Here is an 18,359-nt window from a genome sequence, read left to right on the forward strand (position 1 = left end):
GAACGTTTCGATAACATATAGTTAACTTATATCAACGAATGCTGAGCGTGTTGTCGGCGTTCACAACCTCTGCCCAACGATAGTCTAACTTATGCATAGCGCGGCAGTGTATCGCCGATGATCATGTGGCATAGGCTATTAATAGGCTGTGGCTCGACGATTCAAATCATAACCACATCAGACATCGAAGTGTCAAGCCGCTGTCACACCTTGACGTTTTAGCCAGCATATGCCGACGTATGAAAAATTTGCCGAATACTCTGGCACACGTCGAATACGTTATGGGTAAGTTTTGTATACGTTAAAAGCATGCTGAAGTACGCTGGCATACGTCGTAGTATGCCGAGTATGTCGACAAATTTTCAGGATGTTGAAAATTTGTCAACGTACTCGGCGTATGACACACGTTCCGCATACGCTGGCCATAAGTTGTAGGCACGTTACGCGATCGTTGACACGTCGACACACGTTACTTGTAAGTTACTCATAAGTCAAAACACGTCGAGGTAATGGTTAGCGTCAGTGTTCCAGACTCCCTGGTTTTTTGGGGGTTTTTTTTTTCTTCGGTATGACGGTGATGTTGACACTTCGATTTGTAGTGCGGTTATGATTTAAATCGTTGAGCGGCAGCCTATTAATTATATTATATTATAACCGCACTAGAAATCAAAGTGTCAACATCACCGTCATACCGAAGAAGAAAAAAAACAAAAACAAAAAAAAACAGTGAATCTGGAACACTGACGCTAACCATTACCTCGACGTGTTTTGACTTATGAGTAACTTACAAGTAACGTGTGTCGACGTGTGTCAACGATCGCGTAACGTGCCTACAACACGTTACGCATAGGTTAGAGATAAATTTCGGGTATGCTAAACATTACCTCGACGTGTTTCGACTTATGAGTAACTTACAAGTAACGTGTGTCGACGGTCGCGTAACGTGCCTACAACTTATGGCCAGCGTTATGCAGAATGTGTGAGTCATACGCCGGCATACGTCGAAAAATTTCAAGCATGGAAAATTTGTCTAACAGCTCAGCGTACTAAGTGTTATGCCAGCGTACTACGACATAGGCCAGCATACTACGACGTATGCAAAACTTACCCATAACGTATTCGACATGTGCCAGCGTTTTAGACAAATTTTTCATACGTCGGCATACTGGCTAAATCATCAAGGTGTGACAGGGCCTTTAGCAATGTCATCTGTTGTGAAGGATTACTGTTAACAATGTCATCTGTATTACTGTTTCCAATGTTATCTGTTATTACTGTTACAATGTCATCTGTGATGAAGGATAACTGGTTTAAGAATGTTATCTGTTATTCATGTTTACAATGTCATCTGTGATAAAGGATGACTGTTAACACTGTCATCTGTTGTAAAGCCTTGCTGTTAACAATTTCATTGATTATTACTGTGAATAATGTCATCTGATATTACTGTTAAGAATGACATCTGTTATAAAGGATTACTGTTGACAATGTCATCTGTTGTTACTCTAAACAACATCATCTGTTATTGCTGTTAAAAATGTCATTTGTTACAAGGATAACTGGTAACAATTTCATCTGTTATAAAGGATTACTGTTAAGAATGCCATCTGTATTACTGTTTCCAATGTTATCTGTTATTACTGTTAACAATGTCATCTGTTATATAGGATTACTGTTAACAATTTTATCTATCATTACTGTGAACAATGTCATCTGATATTACTGTTAAGAATCTCTTCTGTTATAAAGGATTACTGTTGACGATGTCATCTGTTGTTACTCTAAACAAAGTCATCTGTTAGTGCTGTTAACAATGCCATCTGTTAGTAAGGTTGACTGTTAACACCATCATCTGTTGTAAAGGATTGCTGTTAACAATATCATCGATTATTACTGTGAACAATGTCATCTGGTAGTACTGTTAACAATGTCATCTGTTATATAGGATTTCTGTTAACAATATCATCGATTATATTTATTACTGTGAACAATCCCATCTGGTATTACTGTTAACAACGTCATCTGTTATAAAGGATTGCTGTTGACAATGTCATCTGTTGTTCCTCAAAACAATGTCATCTGTTATTGCTGTTAACAATGTCATTTGTTACAAGGATAACTGGTAACAATTTCATCTGTTATAAAGGATTACTGTTAACAATGCCATCTGTATGTTTCCAATGTTATCTGTTATTACTGTTGAGAATGTGATCTGTTATTAAGGATTACTGTGAACAAAGTAATCTGTTATTAAGGATTAGTTAACAATGTCATCTGTTATATAGGATTACTGTTAACAATTTCATCTATCATTACTGTAAACAATGTCATCTGATATTACTGTTAATAATGTCTTCTGTTATAAAGGATTACTGTTGATGATGTCATCTGTTGTTACTCTAAACAAAGTCATCTGTTAGTGCTGTTAACAATGCCATCTGTTAGTAAGGATGACTGTTAACACCGTCATCTGTTGTAAAGGATTGCTGTTAACAATATCATCGATTATTACTGTGAACAATGTCATCTGGTAGTACTGTTAACAATGTCATCTGTTATATAGGATTTCTGTTAACAATATCATCTATTATAATTATTACTGTGAACAATGCCATCTGGTATTACTGTTAACAATGTCATTTGTAATAAAGGATTACTGTTAACAATTTCATCTGTTATTACTTTTCACAATTTCAACTGTTATTACTGTTAACAATTTCATCTTTTGGAAATGATTACTGCTAAGAATGTCATCTGTTATAAAGGATAACTGTTAACAATGTCATCTGGTTTTACTGGTAACAATGTCATATGTTATAAAGGATGACAGTGAACAATGTCATTTGTTATTTCTGCTAACAATGTCATCTGTTACAAAGGATAACTATTAACAATGTCATCTTTGAATAAGGATAACTGTTAATGTCATCTGTTGTTACTGTGAATAATGTCATCTGCAATCACTGTTAAAATGTCATCAATTATAAAGGATTACAGTTAACAATGTCAATTTTATAAAGGATTACTGTTGACAATGTCATCTATCTATAATTCCAGCAGTGTGTGTGTGTGTGTGTGTGTGTGTGTGTGTGTGTGTGTGTGTGTGTGTGTGTGTGTGTGTGTGTGTGTGTGTGTGTGTGTGTGTGTGTGTGTGTGTGTGTGTGTGTGTGTGTGTGTGTGTGTGTGTGTGTGTGTGTGTGTGTGTGTGTGTGACCGCTGTTTCTCGACAACCACTGATCCGATCTAATTGAAACTTGCCAGGTATATTGCTGGGGACCTGAGTATGTGCCTTTTCAAGGTTTGATATTAATCGGACAAGTGGTTACCAAGTTATGGCCATGTATTTTCCATACCAATGACAGGACACGTTGCTGCGTAGGCATGGCCGATGGGGAAAGGGCGCCATTTAGTTATCAATGACAGGACACGTTGCTTGGCCTTTTGCACCCACAGTATCTATCTTCTATCTATCTATAATTCCAGCAATCTGTTTGTTTGCCTTTCAAAAGGTTTGGGATTAATCGGACAAGTGGTTTCTAAGTTATGGCCAAGTTAGAGCGCGTTCCCAATTACGGGTTACAACGTACGGACTTCCGGATAGTGATGGCTTACTGTATTCTAATAATTTCTCGATTTCTTTTGCGCATTTCTAGATAAACACAATGCCCCAATCCAGTCGTCGTTTACGAGAGCGAAGGAACGTCCTGTGTGGTTGTTGTTTCTGGCACGCGGTCTTAAAGTTTTTTTTTTTTGAGCGAAGGAACGGCCTGTGTGGTTGTTGTTTCTGGCACGCGGTTTGAAAGGTTTTTTTATTGTTTGCACGTACAGCCACCCACGTACTGCCATGCACGTATGGGCATGCGAGAGCGAAGGAACGGCCTGTGTGGTTGTTGTTTCTGGCACGCGGTTTGAAAGTTTTTTTTCTTTTTTGCAAGTACGGCCACGCACGTACGGGCACGCACTTGTCCTTTATAAAGATAACATTATTCACAGTAATAACAGATGAAATTTTTAACAGTAATCCTTTGTAGCAGATGAAATTATTAACAGTTATCCTCATTACAGATGAAATTGCTCACATTTATCCTTTATCACAGATGACATTGTTAACAGTAATATCAGATGACATCGTTAAAACAGTAATCCTTTATCATGGATGACATTGTCAACAGAAATAAGAGATGACATTGTTGACAGTTATCCTTTATCACAGAGGACATCATTAACAGTAATAACATATGACATCACATTGTTAACAGTAATCCTTAATCACAGATGACATTGTTCACAGTAATTCTTTATGACAGATGACATGGTTAACAGTAACAATAGATGACATTGTTATTTGTTCTTAGGATAACGGTTAACGTTAACAATAACAGATGACATTGATAACAGTAAGAACAGAAGACATTTTTATTCACAGTTATCCTTAATAACAGATGACATTGTTAACAGCAACAACAGATGACATTGTTAACAGTATTTATTTCCAACAGATGAAATTGTTCACAGTTATCCTTATAATAGGTGGCATTGTTAACAGTAATCCTCAACCACAAATGACATTGAGCACAGTATTCCTTTTTGGTAGGTGACATTGTTAACAGTAAAAACAGATAGCATTGTTAACAGTAATTATTTCCAACAGATGAAATTGTTCACAGTTATCCTTATAATAGGTGGCATTGTGAACAGTAATCGTCAACCACAAATGATATTGATCACAGTATTCCTTTTTGGCAGGTGACATTGTTTACAGTAAAAACAGAGGACATTGTTAACAGTAATCCTTAATAACAGATGACATTGTTAACAGTAATACCAGATGACATTATTAACAGTAATCCTTTATAACAGATGACAATGTAAACAGGAACAACAGATGACATTGTTAACAGTGATACTTAATAACAGATGGCATTGTTAACAGCAATAACAGATGGTATTGTTAACAGTAACAACAGATGACATAAACAGTTATACTTTATCAACGATGACATTGTTAACAGTTATCTTATGTAACAGATGACATTGTTAACACTAATAACAGATTGCATTGTAAACAGTAACCTTTTATAAAGACTAGTGCGTGCCCGTACGTGCAAAAAAAAAAAAAAAAAACTTTCAAACCATGTGCCAGAAACAACAACCACACAGGCCGTTCCTTCACTCTTGCGTGCCCTTACGTGCGTGGCCGTATGTGCAAAATTTTTTTAAAAACCTTTCAAACCACGTGCCACAAACAACAACCACACAGGCGATTCCTTCACTCTCGCGTGCCCATACGTGCGTGGCTGTACGTACAAAAAAAACAACTTTAAAACCATGTGCCAGAAACAACAACCACACAGGCCGTTCCTTCGCTCTCGTAAACGATGACTGGATTGGGGCATTGTGTTTATCTATAAATGCGGATAAGAAATCGAGAAATTATTAGAATACAGTAAGTCATCACTATCCGGAAGTCCGTATGTTGTAACCCGTGATGGGGAACGTGCTCTAACTGGGCCATAACTTGGGAACCACTTGTCCGATTAATTTCAAACCATTTGAAAGGCAAACAAACAGAGATTGCAGGAATTATAGATAGATAGAAGATAGATACTGTGGGTGCAAAATGCCAAGCAACGTGTCCTGTCATTGGTAACTAAATGGCGCCCTTTCCCCATTGGCCACGCCTACACAGAAACGTGTCCTGTCATTGGTTTGGCAAATAAATGGCCATAACTTGGGAATCACTTGTCCAATTAATATCAAACCTTGAAAAGGCACATACTCAGGTCCCCAGCAATATAGCTGGCAAGTTTCAATTAGATCGGACCAGTGGTTGTTGAGAAATAGCGGTCACAGACACAGACACAGACACAGACAGACACACATTGCTGGAATTATGGATATATTATAATTAACAATGTCATCTGTTATTCCTGTTAACAATATCATCTGTGATAAAGGATTACTGTTAACAATGCCATCTATTATTACTGAAACAAGGTCATCTGTGTCATGGATAACTGTTAACAATGTCATCATTCTGTAATGAGGATAACTGTTAACAATTTCATCTGTTACAAAGGATTAGGCCCTACTGTTAAAAATTTTCGTCTGTTATTACTGTTAAAGAATGTTATCTGTTATTACTGTTAAGAATGTTATCTGTTATTACTGTTAATGATGTCCTCTGTGATAAAGGATAACTGTCAACAATGTCATCTCTTATTTCTGTTAACAATGTCATCCATGATAAAGGATTACTGTTTTAACGATGTCATCTGTTATATTCCTGTTAACAATGTCATCTGTGATAAAGGATAAATGTGAACAATTTCATCTGTTGTAAAGGATTATTGTTAAAATGTTGTCTGTTATTACTGTTCACAATGTCATCTGTTACAAAGGATTACTTCAACAATGTCATCTGTTTTTACTGTTAGCAATGTCGTCTTTATAAAGGATTACAATTAACAATGTCATCTGTTATTACTGTGAACAATGTCATCTGTGATAAAGGATTACTGTTAACAATGCCATCAGTTATTAGTGTTACAATGTCATCTGTTAAAGGATAACTCTTAACAATGTCATCTGTAATGAGGATAACAATTAACAATTTCATCTGTTACAAAGGATTATAGTTAAAAATTTCATCTGTTATTACTGTTAATAATGTTATCTGTTATTACTGTTAAGAATGTTATCTGTTGTTACTGTTAATACTGTTATCTGTTATTACTGTTAAGAATGTTATCTGTTATTACTGTTTAGAATGTTATCTCTTATTTCTGTTTGCAATGTCATAGCTGTTATTAATGTTAACAATATCTCATGTTATGAAGGATCGGTGGAATTTACTACAATGTACATTTTTATATTTCCCTTTCCTTTTGTCATTATAACAGTAAGACGTGTACACAGTTTCGTTTTCACGTCTTTTCCGCTCAAGTGCTTTTTGCCTTTCTCATCTATCTCTGTCTGTCGAATTCCAGAACATTTCCCGCGGTCTCTAGCTCCAGCCTCGTGTCCGGACATTGGTCAGTGCTCCCCGGACCAGAGCTGGACTCGCTCCATGGAAGACCCGGCGTGGTGCTGCGTCTGAGACGCAATTTCCCATTGTCGTCTTTTGTGAAACGCTTCGCAGTGTAAAATATTTACTGTTTCGCCCTGGCAACCCAAATGGAGAAGAATGAAGTGAGTCAGAAAAGAGAGAGAGGGAGAGTAAGAGAGACAGAAGGTGGTTGGGGGAGACGGAGGCTTTAGGGGCGGGATTTGAGGTGAAGAGGATAAAAACTATGCGGCACCCGAACAAAGCGGTGGCGTCAAAAAGAGCATGCTTGAGTAATCCTTAGCAAGATGTGAACTCTGTCGCTCGGGACAATTCCATAGCGGCGGAGGACATTGATAAACAGCACGCTTTGTGGGGCCATTGACGGCGACATGAAAAGTGGATGGGGGTTTGGTTAGAAAAAAAAAACAGTTACTCTGCGTGCATTCAGCATGAGCTGGGGTTTAACAAAATCTGAACATACTTTTCTTCTCTCTATATCCATCCAGCACGACGCTCAGGGCAAAGTTTTCCGAAAGGCACTAAACTGACAAACCCCTTTATTGTTGAATAATTGAAAGACAGTTTAGTTTTGTGGACACTACTGTCAAATTCATTTGTTGATTTGCCAACAATTGTGAAAGATAACAGGAAGGAGGATTGCTCACTTCTGCATCACTCACAGTGCTGCGAGCCAATTATTCTGAACAAACCGGAACCACTTGATTGTAATTCTGAACCAACTGCGATATCTTTCTTGGAATTCTGAACCATTGGGACTGCGAGCATGGAATTCAAGACCAACCAGTATCTCCATCCTGGAATTCTGAACACAAATAAAAAAGTATGACCAGGATCTTCACCCTTGACTTCATAATTAAGCAAGACCTCTAGCCTGGAACCAACCAGCACCAATAATTGAGAAATCTGAACCAACCAGGAATTATAACCTAGAATTTTTAAAACAACTGTGACATTCAGCCTGGAATTCTGAACTAACCAGGAACTCGAGCCTGAAATTTAGCACCAACCAAGACTTCTATCTAGAAATTCTGAACCAACCGGGACCTCTGGTCTGGAAATCTGAACCAACCGGGACCTCTGGTCTGGAAATCTGAACCAACCGGGACCTCTGGTCTGGAAATCTGAACCAACCGGGACCTCTGGTCTGGAAATCTGAACCAACTGGGACCTCTGGTCTGGAAATCTGAATCAACCAGGACCTCGGGTCTGGAAATCAGAATCAACCGGGACCTCTAGTCTGGAAATCTGAATCAACCGGGACCTCTAGTCTGGAAATGTAAAACTGGGCCATTTAGCCTGGAAATCTAAACAAACCAAGATCTGTCGCTTTGACATCTGAACCAAGACCTCTAGCTTTGACATGTGGACCAAGCAGCATCTTCCTCCCAGTCTTCTAAACCAAGCAGGACATCTAGCCCTGAATTCTGAACAAAATTCTCTTCCAACTCATTCCCCCACCTCCTCCAATCTCCTACTTCCCTCTCACTCTCTCTTATTACTCCCCACTGTGAATCATCCCTTTACCACTGAGCCCTTTGTCCTCCTCACCATCAGGCCCTCTTCCCTCACACTTCTGTAATCTCCTACACACTGTCAACAACTATCCCTACCTCCACCTCCGCTCCGATGTACCACCCTCACCCTCTCCTCCCCTCACCTTCAGCAAAAGCCTCCTCCCCTTCCTCTTCCTTAAAATGTGGACCTCAAACATGCGAGGCCTTCTCTCTAACCTGACATCTCTCCACACAGGTTGCCTCTGACAAACCAGACATAAACTGCTTCGCAGAAACTTTCCTCCTTCCAGACATCTTAGTTTCTCTCCCTGGTTACTGCCCCCTCTGGTGTGATAGACCTGAGCCTCGTCCTGGCGGCAGAGTTACTCTCTTTATGAAAAACTCTATTCCTCTCTCTCCATGACTGCCCTCACTCCTCCACCCCCCCCCCAAGGAATACCTTTGGCTCCATCTTCTCCTCTGCCACCAAACAAACAGTGATGACTCCATTTACATCTCACTCACCAAAAACATGGACCAACATCTATCCACTCATCCAAACTCTCTCTTCATGATATGTGGTGAGTTCAATTTCCATCATTCCAGTTGGCTGGGTGTGGGTACCTCTCTCACCTGCCACGGATCCTCAGCAAATGATTTATGTGATCATTGGGACTGACACACTCTGTCAATTTCCTGACGCGAAGCTCAGACAACGGAACTCCATCTCGTCTGGATTTGATTTTTACCAATTTCCCAGAAAATGTGTGCTATTCTTCCTTCGCTCCATTCGGTTCATCTGACCACATGCTTGTTAAAGTAGACATCTCCCTGGCTGTTATTAGAGAACCACATCAGTGACAACGAGTCTGGCATTTCACTCAGCTTGACTGGCAGGGTCTTCAAGCAGTCATCAAACATCACGAATGGTCTCCCATTTGTACTCTTTCAGACATCAACTCATCCTGGGAATTCTTTCAAAGAAACTTGCTCTCTCTCTCATGCACATATTTATCCCATCTCGTCTTCAGTTGTCATACTCTTACTCCTGCCTGTGGTACACTGAAGCTTATGGTGAGGAAGATGTCCTAAAACAACTTGCCTTCACCCCATGGAAGGCAAATCCAACTGAAGGCAATATCATTTCCTTCGACAAAGCTCGGAACAAGTATGTGTCTACCCTCAGGAGAGCCAGGAAACAACATCTTTCCAATCTCAAGTCTGAACTCTCAAGCCTGTCTCCATCCTCCAAATCCTAGTGGTATCGAGTTAAGTCTGTTTTTGGTGAATGTTCCCCTCCATCTCTTCCCTTATCCCAAATGGCTGCACAGCTAACACTGCATGCAAAAAGGGTGAAAGCCTAAACTCCATGTTTGCTTCTAAATCTTGTGTCCCAAACCCATCACCATCTGTACCCACCTTACCCAGTCGCATCTAGCTGTTCCACGACTATGTGTACTTTTCTCCAGACAAGGTGGAGAGTTTGCTGTCAAACATCAACTCAGATTCTGCAACAGGGCCAGACGACATCAGCCCTCATGTCCTAAAAACCTACTCTGCTGCTCTTGCTCAGCCTCTCTCTGTTGTGTTCACCCTCTTATTTGCTCAAGGTCATCTGCCATCTGCTTCAGAAATCAGCAAACATTACCGTTCTACATAAAAAAGGAAAGGTGCAAAAACAGATCACCTGCAACTGCAGACCGACCAGCCTGCTCCCGATCATCAGCAAGGTTATCGAATCCATCATCGCTTCCGACATCAAATCCTTCCTTTTCTCCAATGGCTTGATTTCCTTTCGTCGATTTGGATTCAGACCAGATCACTCTACCCTGAACTTGCTACTTCTGCTCTGCCAACAATTGTTGGAGATTTTCAATGCCAGAAATGAGATCAGAGCCATCTTCCGAGACATATCACGTGCTTTCGATATGGTCTGGCACCCTGCCCATCTCACCAAACTCTCTTCTGATGGTATCCAAGGCAATCTCCACTCATGACTCCCAAACTTCCTCTCCTGTCAGCCAACGTGTGGCCCTAAAAGGGGGTCTCTCATCCCCTCTTCCTGTCCAGGCTGCAGTTCCTCAAGGCAGTGTTCTGGGGCCTGTTCTTTTTCTGGTTTTCATCAATGATCTCTCCATACCGGGCGTAGTGGCGTGCGCCTGTAATCCGGCTACTCAGAGGCTTGGGTTGGAGGATCGCTTGAGGATGGGGGCTCCGTGCTGGGCGTGCTATGAGAGGGTGTCGGGCAGCCCGGAATCATGGCAAAACCCAATCCTTATCCCTGTGTTGAAAGGCGACCAGGGTTGCGTCAGGAAGGGCATCTGGCGTAAAACCTGTGGCAAATTAGTATGTGGATCATAACGGATGATCCGCTGTGGCGACCCCTAATGGGAGCAGCCGAAAGAAGAACAACAGCATCAATGATCTCTCTGACTCTCTGGAAAATCCTCTTTATCTCTTTGCTGACGACTCCAACCTCTGCCGTACCATCTGTCATCACTCAGATCAGCAAGCAGCAGCCTCTTGACTCTCTGAAAATCTGGATTAAAATCACAAGCTGGTCCAACATGTGCAACATGTCTTTAATTCTGTCTGGAACCCCCCCCCCCCCCGCTCCCACCACCCCATCTACTTTCTCAACAATCCTCTTGAAGAAATCTTTTCATTCAAGCTTCTGGGTCTCACTTTCTGCCATGATCTCTCCTGGGAAAGCCACATTTCCAAGCTAGCCTCCAAAAACAGTCGCCGACTGGGCATACCTTTGTCGTGCAAAATCTTTCCTTGGCACACCTGAGCACCTGACTACGTACAAAGCTTTCATCTGCAGCCTGATGGACTACTGCTCTCCCCTGTGGGCTAGCGCTCCTGCCACTCATCTTTCTCAGCTACACGCTGTAGAAACCAAGGCTTTTTGGATCATTGGTGTTTCCCTCAATGAAGCTGAGTCTTTGGGTCTCTCACTCTCTCACCACAGGCAGGTCGGTGGTCTTTCTGTCTTCTACCGTTTCCTCTCAGGCCTCGCCCCCCCCGCCCCCCACCGCTCGTCTGCAAACTGTCCCCCCTATATTTCCACAGGGTGCTCAAGGTCCGCCAAAGCAATCCCCTTCTGTTTAAACTACCAAAATCAAGAATCGCTACTCACCTTAATTCTTTAATTCCTCTTTTCCCCCACCTTTGGAACAAACTCCCACCCTCTCTTCAATCTCACTCTTCCCTCTGGGTCTTCAAAAGAGATATTCTTCACCATCTCCAATCTTCTCCTCTCCAAAACCATGATCTTTTCTACCCCCGCTAATCCACGACAAACCCATCACCTTCAATATCCCTGCTTTCTTTCCAGAAAGTCCCTGTAGTGTCCATCTTGTATTCCCAATGTTCCCCGCCCCATTCCTCTCCCTTCCACAGATCTCCTAATGCCTCTGTTCCCCACTGTTTTGTGCTTTCCTATTCGCCCTCTCTTGTCTAATGCTCCATTTTTATACACTCTGTGCATTAACTCTTATATGAGCCTTGACAATATATCCAAAAAAACAAATTGCAGGGAACTTAAGCTTAAAAATCAGAACCAACTGGCAGGAACCTCTATCATGAAATTGTTAATGGACTGGAACCTCCAGCCATGAATCTGAACCTAGCATGGAACTTTGAACCAACTGAGATCTCTAGCCCGGGATATACAATAGAACCAACCGGGGCCTCTAGCCGAGAATCCTAAACCGACCGGGATTCTGAACCAAGCAGGAATTTTTCGCCTGGAGATCTGAACCAACCGGGACCTGGAATTCTAAAAAAATTCTACATCCTAAAATTTCACCCAAAATTCTGAACCAACTGGGAACTCTAGCCAAAGGAGTTTGGAACCTACTGGGACCTCGAAGATCAGTATACAATTCCGAAGGAAGTTGCTTCTTTCGCTGAGATTTCTGAGCGATTTGGGTTCCTGCAACTGAAAATTGTGACTAACATCGGATGCGAATGGTGTGGGCTATCTAACCAAAAGTTCAGAACAAACTGCGACCTCTACCTGCAAATACTGAATGGCATGGGACCTCCCCCATGCACAAGCTGTGAACTGCAGGGATTTCTAACGAATAATTTTCCATGAAATAGGGGCACGAGCCATTAATTCTCAACGAAATAGACCCATTAAACGAAAATTCTGAACGAATTAGGCCGAAAGCCGAGAAATCTGAACGAACTGAGCCTTTTTTGAATGAACTCATGGGAGCCCACCCCCTACCTCCCCCACTTCCAATAATGAGCGATGAGCAGATCATCACTGCATTGAACCCCCTTTATTGCACCGACACCGGAGGGTGCAAAATGCTTAATGCTTGGAATCAAATCGATCAAAACTGAACGCTTTTTCTTTTTGCAGGTGAATCATTAGGTAATCTACTGTGTATTGAGGGAGGGTGGCCTCTAGTTGTTACATTTTCAGGCGTTTTTCAGATCGATTGTGGATCTAAACGTTGCTCAAGTGTTGAGAGGTGCTTTTGCATACCACTGTAGACGGTGAGCTCACCGTTATTAGAGCAAGAATGCGTGGGATTAGCGACTCTCCCGTGCTAATTGAATGTTAAGCTCAGCGGAGGAGCACGAGGTACGAGGAACACAACCGTACAGGGAAGGTTTGCCGTCACGGCACGAGGACTTGCCGCGTCCCCTCCCTCAGCCCCCTCTCCACTAGTTCTTCATCGCCCCCCACCAATGCCTCTCTTGCACGTTTGAACGCCAACCCCAGCCCCGTTTCCCGAATTAAGCATTAACGATCGTAGCTCGTCTGCGCTAACTTGGCTCCATTCGGCCCATAGGACCGGGCATCGCGGTTCCGGCGAGGTCGAGCGAGCACTCCGCCGGGAGCACAGCAGAAAGAGAAGAGAGGCGTGCTGGGATTGAGGAGGGGAGGGGGGGGCACAGAGTGAGAAAGAGAGCATCTGGGGGATAGGACAGGAGCACAAGGAGGGAATGAAAGGAGAAAAGGGAAAGTGTAGGATAGTGAGGAAGTGCTGAAAAGGCGAGAAGAGTTTAAAGAAAGAATCGTCCTAAAGGGGGGGGTGGGGGGGAGGGGTGGGGGTTCATACGGCAGAAACAAAGGTAAACAGATCGACATACAGTAGGTAAAGAAAGTGAGAGATAGACACACAGACATCGAAGCAGAGTATCGCATCAGTAAGACGGGACGCCGTGCGGGGAGCACGCCAATGACAAGAGCGCACGACTCTGTGTAATCGTGCTGTGCGTGCAGGGCTGACTCGGGACGCCCGTACCAGCGTCCCCCGTTCTCGTGGCCATGGCCTTCCCACAGTTACAGGCTTATCAGCTGGGCCAAGCCTCCTTTGCGGAAAGGGCCGCGGCCATCGGGCAAGCGACCGCGGCGAGCGGCCGTCCCTGCGGTGAGGCGCCTCTAGCCGGAGCCCCCTCGACACTCGCTGGATCGCCCGGACCCCTGCTCGGTCTGTACGGCTCCCCGTACGCGGCACAAGCCTACGGGGCATTCCTGCCGTATGCAGCCGCTGATCTAGCGGTCTTGTCACAGCTGGTGAGAGTCTGAGTGTTTGAACACATGGCCCCCTCCCTCCTCCTCCTCCTCATCCTCCTCCTCCTCAATGTAGAAAGTTGTTTTTTAAGACCCTTTCTCGCATTTGAACCTTTGGTGCATATCTTATTGTTTTCCTTTCTTATAAATAAACAAAAAATTCCGACAATTTCAAGACAGAGAAAGAGAGACGTGCCATGGGTTGGACATCAGACGCGTCGGGCAGTTTGCAGATCATGCTTGAAGCAGATGTTGTTTCTGTTTCAATATAATTAACTGGGTTAACCTGCAGTCCAGTCACTGTGTACATACCCGCACAGTTTGTGGGTAAACGACTTGCGCTTGGCATGGTATCAGTGCGGGACCATTTGATGTCGCAAAGCCATGGCTTGCGGCGGACGACGTGAAAGATCCCGACACAGAGCAGGAGGGGGGATTCCTCACGTCGTACCTCGTCTCCCCAAGTTCTGCAAACAAGAGCGATGGCTACGGTACAACTAGCTCCTGCTGTCACGTCACACTCGAGCTGAACGAGAAGTTCAACCAAACACGCCATTTACAGTAAACAGCAGGTGATTTGCACCCAAAGCGACGTGTGAAGTACAACGACGCACACAGATGCCGAGCATAGGGGATGGCCTCTTAGACAGTGGAATGGGGGCGGGAGGGTCGCGTGGGGTTAAGGGGTGGGATGCAGGAGTGGGGGTAAGAGTGGGGGGGGTTCCATCTCGTTTTTATACATTTTATTCCCGAGAAGGAAAAACGATTTTCGCCTCGATTACGTGCCGATTATTTCCTAAATGCCCGCAGGTTACTAAAGATAAGGGAATTTCGGAGTGTAAACTAATTTACGAGTAACCTAATTGCGTTGACGAATCTCTCTTCCATGAGCACATATTTAGTTCAAAATAGCAAATGTTATTCACGACTTTTTCAAATGTTTAAACTGCTGAAAGTATGGACTTCCCCGGCACACGTCATCGGTGTCTTCCTGACTTGTACGTCTGCTGTGGCTCAGTTAAAGTGGGGAATACTTAGTGCACTTGTCTTTTGGAAAATAAACCAGAAAATGATAATTTGATGATTAAAAAAAAAAAAAACTCATTGATAATTATCAGACACAGTGGCTAAATAAATAAATCAAACATGTCTAAAATATGATGCCTTTTGCATGTGAATTGTTTCTCCTTTTTCTTCGTACCGCAGGGGTGCCATTACGAACTAAAGGACAGTCCAAGTGTGCAAACACCTTCGTACGCCTATCCAGCACCACCTTACTACAACCCTTATGGACAGTTCCAGTACACGGCAGATCCAACACGTCCCAAGAACGCCACGCGAGAGAGCACCAGCACCCTGAAAGCGTGGCTCAATGAGCACCGCAAGAACCCGTACCCCACCAAGGGCGAAAAGATCATGCTCGCCATCATCACCAAGATGACGCTCACACAGGTGTCCACGTGGTTTGCGAACGCGCGACGCCGCCTCAAGAAGGAGAACAAAGTCACCTGGGCGCCCAGAGCTAAAGGTGATGACGAAGACACGGGCAGTGACCTCGAGGCCGATAGGTGTTGCAAGGAGGCCGACGAGGATGATGACGAAGAAGAGGAAATCGATCTTGAGAACATCGATATAGAACACACCGAGGCATCCGGCGATTCGAACGTCGGGGGCTGCTGCGAAGACCTTTCGATAGGAGAGGCCTCGCAGGAAGAGGGCCGATTGAGCCTTCGTGCTACATCACCTGCTGTACCTGTGCGACCGGCTGATCTGGCACCTTCGGTTGCTCCTCAAGCAATTGCGGACGACACGAATGGACGCGTTCACACAGGGCGGCCAAAAATTTGGTCTTTAGCCGAGACCGCTACGGCTCCAGATAAGGCCAAGGCAGCGCCTCCTCTGATGATATACCACCCGGCTGGAATACTGAGTCAATCCTCAAGTGAGCTCGGCAATAACCATATGGTTCAAAGTCTTCCACAAGCAATCCTACAGCAAACTCAACAGTCTCATCCCTCTGCGAGCTTCCTGCTCAGGACGAATGCGTACCTAGGCCTCGGACCTTGCTCTTCGCCTTTGGCCACAGCAGCCACGCCGGCAGCCATGACACCGTCTGCTTATCCGTCGAACAGGGTCACGGGTGTGGGTCTTGTAAGCACAAGACCATTTACAGGTATAACCACAAAACCTCAAGAAATATGGAAGCATACGTGTTGATGAAGTTGGAAAAAAAAACAAAAAACATAAAGGACAGACAGACAGACAGATTACTGTAGTTTTCATTGAGGACAGAGAAATGTTTGAAAGTGAGGATATTCAGGGTAAACGTGTTTCAACCTTTCCCATATCATTTTAGTCTATTTTTATGATTTTATTATTTTTTTTTAATATAAATACGTTCTCGTATTGACTTGAGATGAAGTGACGTGTAAAAGCGCTCCAAGGAGCAATTTGATTGTTCTGTTTGTGCGAGAAATCTTTTCAATCTCACCCCCATCTCCGTGTCCTTTCTCGTTGTATTGTTTTTTTTCGTTGTTGTTGTTGTATTTTGTTTTGTTTTTTTCCAGACACCACCACCGCCTCGTCTCCAGAGGGAAGGAGCAAAGCGCCCTTCGAGCCCGTTCACGCCAGGTACGAAGAGATTCAGGTTTGCCGATAAAAAAACAACAAGAAAGCGCAAGAAGAGAGAGAGAGAGAGAGCGCCTTTCAAACGCTTCCAGGCGTCAGGTGCACCTTTCATAGATGGAGCTCTCGCTGGGAAATCAATTATTTAAACTCCGAGCGCAGTCTTAGAACGAATCCCCCTCTCTCTCTCTTGCGCATTTTGCATTTTGAGATGTCGCAGCAAATTCAGCACAGGCCTTGAGGCGCTCGCACCCAACATGCTTGGGACGTTTTGTGAAATCAAGTACAGCGCTCTCTCGAACATTGTGCCATTTGGGGGTCGCATTGGAGCGCAGGGCCTGTCGGTGGCACTTTCTCAAACGTTGTGCCATTTTTTTTTTTGGGGGGGGGGGGAGTCGCATCATCGCGCAGGGCCTGCCTGTTGCGCTCTCTCGAACGCCGTGCCATTTGTGGGTCGCACCGGCACGCAGGGCCTGCTGTGTGTACCACACCACGGGGCGACCGGCGTGAGAATCGTGCCAGAGCTGTTTCTGATTCATAAGGTTACCTGTGCTTGTTTTCCCCGTCGAAGGCACAAAAAGAGAACGACACAAAGTGCTCGCGTTTAGTTCGTGTCGGTTTATGAAATTTGTTTGAGCCCATCGGCGTGTATTTCAATTCGCCGGTCGCTTTCTTACCAGGGACTTTTCCTTCGAGTTTGTGACCAATGTGTAAGTGACATGACATGGCTAAATGAACCATTTAATGATGTGTAAATATTTACGCACATCCTGGACTTTGATTCGAGGGAACATCACCTTTTGTAATATGATGAAGAGCAATTCTTCTGTTGTGTGTGTGTGTGTGTGTGTGTGTGTGTGTGTATGTGTATATATATATATATATATAAATATAGATACAGTATATATATATATATATATATATATATATATATATATATATATATATATATATATATATATATATATATATATAATTATAAATAAATGCAGCCACTAATTTGTACATAATTGCGCGTGTAAACATTCATGTTGAAAGAATTCTATTTTTTGTTTTTTCCTAATAAATGTAACAGGCGAACTTGCCTTTGTGTGTTGTGATTGTGATGCAAGAGAGTACACTGTGACAGCCGCGCACAGAAGCGTGACGATCACGTCGGAGAGGATGTAAACGAGTTGCGAAGGAAAGAGATGTTCCAAAAAGCAGGCGATAGTAACCGATTATCGATGCCCATCGGTAGTTTACGATTCACCGTACCTCGTTAAACGTCGTCCGTTTGGTTTAATTCATCCGGACTTTACACGAGAGCGCACTCACTCGCGTCGGCAGTCGTTGTCACTCCGTCGGCTTTTAACGGTAAAAGATGATTGATAAAACGTTAACCTCGAATCGGATCGGACGGGTTCGTGGAGGAAACGTTCACAAACTTCTAAAACGAGTTAATTCGTCGCACGTCGTGCAGTTCTCGAAAGGAGACGCAATATCCCTGCGCTCGCCGCATCGAGCCTCCCCAATCTCACAACCGAGCAAGAGGACAAACACGGACTCGGAATGCGACGTCGCTCGGCTCCCGCTCACGACGACAGCCGTGGACGACCGTCCGAGGAAAGGAGACGCCATCTCGAGGCCGCGG

At 43.6% G+C, this 18,359-nt stretch overlaps 1 protein-coding gene across 1 annotated transcript in view; it reads left to right on the forward strand.

The window, feature by feature from the left end:
• Nucleotides 1-13,302: 13,302 nt before the first annotated feature.
• The window catches only part of LOC147024059 (iroquois-class homeodomain protein irx-1-A-like), a 103,734-nt gene continuing 98,677 nt past the window's right edge, over nucleotides 13,303-18,359 (forward strand). Inside the window, exons 1-3 of the mRNA XM_085890232.1 lie at nucleotides 13,303-14,104; nucleotides 15,308-16,274; nucleotides 16,669-16,732. Of these exons, the coding sequence (XP_085746358.1) occupies nucleotides 13,856-14,104; nucleotides 15,308-16,274; nucleotides 16,669-16,732 (1,280 nt within the window). The 5' untranslated portion in view covers nucleotides 13,303-13,855. The remainder of the gene's footprint in view (nucleotides 14,105-15,307; nucleotides 16,275-16,668; nucleotides 16,733-18,359) is intronic.

Source organism: Eptatretus burgeri, chromosome 7 (genome assembly GCF_056783735.1).
Source record: "Eptatretus burgeri isolate ZD-2024b chromosome 7, Ebu_testis_v1, whole genome shotgun sequence".
Taxonomy (NCBI): Eukaryota; Metazoa; Chordata; class Myxini; order Myxiniformes; family Myxinidae; genus Eptatretus; species Eptatretus burgeri.